The 7,541-nt window shown below is 32.4% G+C and overlaps 1 protein-coding gene across 2 annotated transcripts; it reads left to right on the top strand.

Annotated features, from left to right (window-relative positions):
* Positions 1-1,833: 1,833 nt before the first annotated feature.
* Positions 1,834-6,445, top strand: LOC108740063 (serine/threonine-protein kinase/endoribonuclease IRE1). Of its 2 annotated transcripts, XM_018474254.1 has the most exons (14): positions 1,834-2,090; positions 2,159-2,288; positions 2,349-2,534; positions 2,718-2,957; positions 3,019-3,244; positions 3,310-3,712; positions 3,817-4,032; positions 4,097-4,281; positions 4,357-4,643; positions 4,807-5,000; positions 5,179-5,454; positions 5,583-5,774; positions 5,837-6,074; positions 6,157-6,247. In XM_018474254.1, the coding sequence occupies exons 1-14, from the start codon at positions 2,007-2,009 to the stop codon at positions 6,162-6,164; spliced, it is 2,865 nt and encodes a 954-aa protein (XP_018329756.1). In that variant the 5' UTR covers positions 1,834-2,006; the 3' UTR covers positions 6,165-6,247. The 2 variants fall into 2 exon arrangements, with proteins under 2 accessions (XP_018329756.1, XP_018329755.1); XM_018474253.1 differs by having other exon boundaries at positions 5,837-6,445.
* Positions 6,446-7,541: the final 1,096 nt, after the last annotated feature.

The following is a 7,541-nucleotide window of genomic DNA, read 5'->3' as shown; positions in this document are numbered from 1 at the left end:
GTAGGCCTAGTGGCGTCATCTCTTGGTTAGGCCGGAAACTTATCAATCCACCCTCGTAACTTAATATAAAGTAATTATTTTTATTTAATTTTAAGATCCTCCCATGTTTAAATGAGTGCCCCAAAAAGAAAGTGATTGGTATACCTGAAGGGGATTGGCCCTGTGAAAACAAAGTCTTAAAAAAGATAAAATAATGAACATCCTTATTTTTGATAAAAAAAGCTGTAAAATAAAATCCCAACTAGATTAATAAATTAATTTTTATTTTTAAAGATATGTGTAAAAAATCTAATCTGTAACGAATTAATTTGGTCTTATATTCTATTTTTAACTTCCATTTTCAATCTTTTATATTTACAAGTATTTTTATTAATTATCTTATCATATTTTAGATATTTACAGTCAAAGTACTTTTTTATTTCAAATTTACACAAACGACATAAATGTAAGCCAATGTCATGCATAATGGGTGGCCTATATAGAGTTTTACTCCTGTAGTATTTAGTCACATACAGGGTGTCTTTCCTTTATGGACATCAATACAATAGGAAATGTATTATAAAAATTTTATTGCTTAAAAACATTTATACAAAAAAGAACAGAGTATTCGTTTATTTATTTGTATTTTTTAAACTGAGAAGTATAGCTTTCAAGGATAGATGACCAAATAAACATAAGCAAAAGTTGCATACATTTTCTAATGGGGCCCCTATACCGTCAATTTCATTGCACGTTGGATAAAGAATGTAAAATAGTGTTGCCAATGCCCCCCAACCATTTCCATTAATTATTGATATTATTACCAACGAGTAAATATTTAAAGAAGTAAAAATTCTTAAAATCGGTTTTCCACTGGGAATATCAATAAAATAAATTAGTGGAGGGACCATTGCTGAAATGGTATGTAAATCAGCAATGATATTATCGTAGCCATAATTCAGCCAGAGTGAAGCAGTTACACATGGTAAAGCAAAACTGCTTTGGATAAATCCCAGGCAGTCAAAACCATTTTCGAAACTTTCCCTTCTTTCTTCTGAAACACATAACCGAGTAATACCCACTATCGAATGGCCAATAAATAATATATAAGTGGCATATGAAAATATAGGAATAGGAAGCAATTGTCCAGTAAAAATAAGCCTTTTGATACACAAACAACTAGTACATATCACTGCTATATGAGTAATTACTTGAGAATTTGTAAGACACATGTCACTGTGACATTTTTGAAACGAATAAATCTAAGTTCCTCGTACAACTTTTTTATTCATATTTTTTTTTAATAACCATAAAATTTGATATTGTTGATATTTTCTCGTATAATAAAAAAAGATTTAAAAAGGCCCCAAATACGTATTTGACATACGTAGCACCATCTATATAGTCTTTGTCACATTAACAGTCAAGCTACTGCCACAAAACTTTTATCACCCTGTATAACATTGACGTAATTTGACATTTCAAGGTTTCAAAATCATTATTTTGACAGTAATTAACAACAANATTTTAATTTTATTTATTTAATCCATAAATTAAATATTCAAAGTAAACTGTTCATTTAAAAGAAATGTTTTATGTAACTAATGTGATAAGTTCACATAAATTTGAAAACTGTGTTTATATCCCAGTTCAAAAACTTTTTGTTACAGGCTTTTCGTCAAAAAACTTTTCGTACGAACCTCGTATCTTACTTTTTTATTTTTCTTTCTGAACGTACTAGTGCTGCCATCTGCGGTTTGATTAATTTATTTATTTATTAAATTCGAAGCTTTTTAGCCATCTACACGCTACCTCTTTAACTAACTACATTTGTATTTATTGTACGCTTGCGTGTCGTGTAATTTAAGTTATCATTAAATTGTCTATCAAAACTTGTCAAATGGATGATGTTATCATTAGCAATATCAATAATAAATTTAAATCGGCGTTATCTATTCAAGAAGCTCCTTTCAAATGGTTTATTTAGACGTTCTATTTATGAAGTGTGAGTGCTTATTGAATCTACAATGACAAGAGACTTTAAATGGACAGTAAAATGTGAAGTGATAATACTTTTTGTCCACCTGTTAACCAGTGTTTCTACTGCAGAGGTTAGGGGAGGATGTTTTATTTAGTATCGAATTTAATAATTTACAAGGAAACGGTAATTATTTTCTAGAAGTTTTCATATCAGAGCACCGACATTGCCAATGAGCCTGATAACAGACTGTTGCTATTCTCCACGCTTGATGGCTACTTAGTTGGAGTGGAGCAACAAACTGGGGCCATAAGATGGAAAATAAAAGATGGTAAAATAAATAAATGTAGAATTATGTTTTCTTTTTTTACAGAATCAGTGTTTATTACAGAACCAGTAGTGTCAGTACCATTAGATCATAATAACTTAGTAGTACCATTCTTTCTACCTGACCCTAAAGATGGATCATTGTATGTGGTTGGTAATCCTAAAGAACCCATTAAAAAACTGTCTTTTACTATTCCACAACTGGTTGCATCATCTCCCTGTAGAAGCTCAGACGGTATTTTGTATACAGGTAAGTGTTTCATTGTAATAAATTTATTCAAAACATAAACAAGGTAAAGAAACTAAATGTAGTTTTTATTGTTTAATTAATATAATGCTAATTCAAATAATCTATTGATATTGTCACCTCTGGATGATAAAGTAGTCTATGACACTTGTTTAGATCGGTTATTATTTTTTTTGTGTTAAAAAGGAAAAAAGGCTGACTCCTTGTTTATGCTGAATCCTAAAACTGGTAACAAGCATCGAGTGTTTGGTTGGGACACAACTGCTTCAACATGTCCCAAAGAAAGCCCAGGAAATTCAGTTTATGTAGGCAGAACTCAGTATTCCATCATTATGATGGACAGTCAAAATTTAGAGAGAAAATGGAATGTTTCATTCTATGATTATTCAGCTAATCCCATGAGCAAAGAGCATTTAAATAATTATGGTAAAGATGGATGTTATTTTTAAATATTTCCAAAATCTTGTATGATTAATGTTTGTTTAAGAATTGGCAATTTTTACATCATCTTCGTCTGGAAAAATAACGTGTATGAACAGAATAAGGGGCTCCTATGTTTGGGACATTGATCTTGAAAGCCCTGTAGTTGCAGCTTATCTTTTAGACCCTAGTGGATTAGTAGCAGTTCCTACTACAAGTTTGGCTAATCACACTTTATCTCATTTGACTTCGTATCTTGATGAACCCTCTCAACCTGCTTCAATAAAACTTTAGTGAGTCTCTGAAACAAAATATTTCACTTGTGTCCATTCTGTTTAATTATGTAATAAATTTGCAGTCCGACTTTGTACATAGGAGAACATACAACTGGTCTGTATGCGATTCCGTCACTTGTAGACGAAAATTTGGTCACTATAACTGCATCTGACGGAGGCCCGTTGCTACTCGGTGCTTATGGGAATCCCGACTATCCTCGTCCCATTTCAGGAAAAAACTATCGTCTATCAGACAGTCCCACGTCGCTTCAACTAAATCCTGAACCTATTCTGTATTTGGGACACTACAATGTTCCAGCATTTAGTTCCTGCAAGCTACAAATACCTTATAGAAATAATGGAAGACAATTGATTACTGATGAAAGTTATAGCTCCAAAACAGCAGGAAAGAGAACTAAAAGTAATCCCTGGTTTGATTTTTCGAAAAGTGAAGATATGTATGGAGATATTCACACTTTAAGCCATGTAAGTTTTGTACAAATGTGATTACAATTTACTCGAAACTTAATCTGATTTGTATGAAGAATTGTAATTAAATCAATGATTTTGAAATTATTTAAAACTTTTAGAGGAGGAAAATGTCAATTGGAACTGAAACTCAGCTCTCAATCGACGATGAAAATGACACTATGGATGATGATAAGGGATTTAAAAAGGGCGTTTTTGAGGGTACAATTAAAAACTTGAAACTGTGGTTGCATGAGCAAGAAAACAAGGGGCTTACAATTCTCGTAATTGTATTAATAGGCTGCGTAATTGGCATGTTTTGGTACTTACAAGTCCAAGTAAGAACACTAATAACATTTACATTTAGATTATTTATTTATTTCATTATTTATTTTTGAATAGGTGAGAGAATTTCAACAGTTGTCCCAACATAGTTCGAAAAGTAGCAATACCAACTCTTCAACCAAAAATGGTCTTGTGACAGCAGTAGCAGAAGAACTTCCTAATGGACTTGTACAAGTTGGGAAAATTACCTTTCATCCCGAAGAATTACTGGGCAAAGGTTGCGAAGGAACTTTCGTTTACAAGTGAATAATTAGTTTTTTCTTAATTGTTTGGGTTAAGGTTTTTATTGCCACAGTATTTTTATGATCTTCTTTCAGGGGAGAATTTGATAAAAGACCAGTGGCTGTAAAACGAATCCTTCCCGAGTGTTTCACTTTTGCAGACAGGGAGGTAACCTTATTAAGAGAAAGTGACGCCCATCCAAATGTGGTGAGGTATTTTTGCACGGAACAGGACCGTATGTTTCGCTACATTGCTCTAGAACTCTGCCAAGCAACATTACATGACTTCATTCAAAAGAGATGTCCACTATTTGACCTCCTACCCTTAGAAATATTAAAACAGGCGACGGCAGGGCTTGCACACTTGCATTCCCTTGACATTGGTGAGTTTTTAATGAAAGTAATCCAAATTTATCTAAGTTATTCAGTAACTACTTTGTAGTAAGTAAGATCTCAAGTATTTGTTATGTAACTGTTTCCTGTGTATACAATTAAGATTACACTCAAGTGTTTTTGTCGATAAATTTAATTAATGTTATTTTTTAGTTCACAGAGATATTAAACCCCAAAATGTTCTGTTATCAATGCCAAATGCACGTGGTGAAGTAAGAGTTATGATATCTGATTTTGGACTTTGCAAGAAACTTCAAATGGGCAGGATGTCATTCTCAAGAAGATCCGGAATCACTGGCACAGATGGTTGGATAGCCCCTGAAATACTTAATGGCAACGAAAGGACTGTAAGTTACATTACAAGATGTTTTTATTACCTTCTTATTTTTGCTATCTTCTTGTTATTCTATGGCAAAGTTTGCAATGATTTTACTCAGAACACCGCTGTTTGTAGCCTGGAGTAATTAACAAAAATATAATTATTGAAGATATAGTCATATTAATTTAGTGATTGTTTAATTTCAGACGTGTGCAGTCGATATATTTTCGTTGGGTTGTCTATTTTACTACGTGCTGTCAGATGGTGAGCATCCATTTGGCGACACTCTTCGTAGACAAGCCAATATATTAGGAGGCGATTGGAACCTCGAGTCCCTCAAAGACCACCGCTGGAAAGTCACACTTCAAAAGACGCTTATAACCGCGATGATATCTGAGAAGCCACAAGAAAGGCCACCGGCTATTGCGGTCTTAAATCATCCAATGTTTTGGAACGGTTCCACTATTTTAAATTTTCTCCAAGTAAGTACTACGTTAGATAATTTATTTAGCTGCCCATTGTCAGGTTTAAGATAAGGTGGAATTTTATTCGTCAATTGATAATTATTTGCAATGTTTATTATATTGCCTTTGTTGTTGGTTTTAAATAGGATGTAAGTGATCGAATTGAAAAGGCTCAACCAGATGATGCAGTTGCTCAGTCCCTTGAAGTGGATAATGTGGCGGTTGTTAGAAACGATTGGCGTCGTTACATACACAAGGACATTGCTGAAGACCTCCGAAAATATCGTTCTTACAAAGGCGACAGTATCGCGGATCTGCTTAGAGCTTTAAGGAATAAGGTAATTGATTAAGTTCGCCCCCCAGAGCTATCCCCTAATTCATCATTGTCACATACTTTTAGCGACATCACTATCGCGAACTGTCTCTGGATGCCCAAAAGCATCTGGGAAACAACCCTGAAGACTTCATTAATTACTGGCTGGCTCGTTTTCCTTTACTTCTGACACATGTTTGGACCAGTATGCAGTTGCACTCTGATGAGCCCAACTTTCGGCATTATTACCACCCTTCCCACAAATTTTCCAAACTGTCCAACTATGAACGCTTTGAAGACGACTGTATACCAGAAATTGACGAAAGTGAGTTTCAAAGTTTCTTTACAACGAACCCGAAAAAAACAAAGCCAAAAAGATACAAAAGTTACAATAGAAATTCTTTAAGAAAATTAATGGGGGTAGACGATAAGGAGTCTGGTGCAGGCCTGTATAGGAATTACAGGAAAAATAATCCATCTAGGGAAAATAATAATTTAAATTCGTTACCAGAAGAAAATGTTGTTGGTAATGAAAGTAAAAACAAAAAATTAGTGGACGGTATTTGGAGAATAGGGAAGGTAGAAGAGTTTTCATAAATGGTGTTGTTTAAGGATATTGATGGTGACTGAAAAGTACAAATTCTGTGATCTAGTAAACATATATTTAGATAAATAAAACGGCCAGCTTATTAACAGGTAAAACTCTTAAAATATTATTATAAAAATGATGTGTTTGAAGTGCAAGCACATAATGGTATATAAACTCATTATTTTCCTTATATCGAAATAGAAAAAAACGAAACGACAATTAATTAAAAGAACGATAACTGCTTAACTGATAAAACTATTTTTATAATCATTATAAGGTTTATCTATAAAATGTAACGCTCATATAGAAACGTTATATTATTTTAGTTTAGAAATATTACATAAGAGGCATAGTGTTTTTGAATTAAATGAGTGCCTTTCTCTTCTTAATTTTGGGTAGATTTTATATTTGACTGACACAATTTTTTTTAAACATTTTGTCGATTAAAATAGCAATATCGTCTATTTTACTTTTAAAACCTTCAACAACTACCACTACACATTAATATTCAATGTTCAAGTAAAACACTAAATTCAGAAACGCTACAAAAAGATTTAGAATTTATTTTTCCAAACAATTGTTGATATAGTAGAATAAAGATTCGGGCTGTAAGACGTCTTTATTCTACTATGTATTCCGGCCGTGAAAGCCTTTGTTCTTAAATTGTTGATATTTTTGGCAAATACTTGTCGAAGTATTTTTTTTTCTTTGGAATGTATGTAAATGTGTTTCATCAACCCTGCACCGTTAAAATCTTAAATCTTTTTCAAAACCTGTTTTACGTCTTTTTTAAGAAAAATTATTATTAAAGAACAGAAGCATGTGCACAAGGGTGAAATAGAAGAGCAAAACAATTACAATTAAGAAATAACATTCTTATTCAGTGCTATTCTCTAAGTCAATCTATATTTATTTTAAGTATTATTAAAATTTATTCTATACATATAAGTACTTATTTGATAGATAATTTTTTTTCTCTAAGATTAATTTTTTTTAATCTACGTTACTAAATAATTTCGTGTTTCGTTAACAATTGTAGTTTATTGTATGAAGCAGACCAATGTATAATTTTTATAAATTTATTTTATTTTGTTGACATTTCGGCTCCTTTTTCTTCGGCCTTCATCAGAACTTGTGATGAGAACTGTTACATTTTTTTAGCAAAATTAGAAGTGAAGTTGTACATGATGTAAAAATTAATAT

The sequence above is a fragment of the Agrilus planipennis genome, unplaced genomic scaffold (genome assembly GCF_000699045.2).
Source record: "Agrilus planipennis isolate EAB-ADULT unplaced genomic scaffold, Apla_2.0 scaffold263, whole genome shotgun sequence".
NCBI lineage: Eukaryota > Metazoa > Arthropoda > Insecta > Coleoptera > Buprestidae > Agrilus > Agrilus planipennis.
Note: the sequence above shows the minus strand (reverse complement) of the source record. Positions and strands in the feature narration are given on the sequence as shown.

What these genes read in the sequence shown, in the direction of transcription:
- LOC108740063 (XM_018474253.1), top strand. Translation starts at nt 2,007, where the DNA reads ATGACAAGAGACTTTAAATGGACAGTAAAATGTGAAGTGATAATACTT. An exon ending in TTTGGTACTTACAAGTCCAA is followed by an intron (nt 4,033 to 4,096) that starts GTAAGAACACTA and finishes ATTTTTGAATAG; the next exon opens with GTGAGAGAATTTCAACAGTT. An exon ending in CTATTTTAAATTTTCTCCAA is followed by an intron (nt 5,455 to 5,582) that starts GTAAGTACTACG and finishes GGTTTTAAATAG; the next exon opens with GATGTAAGTGATCGAATTGA.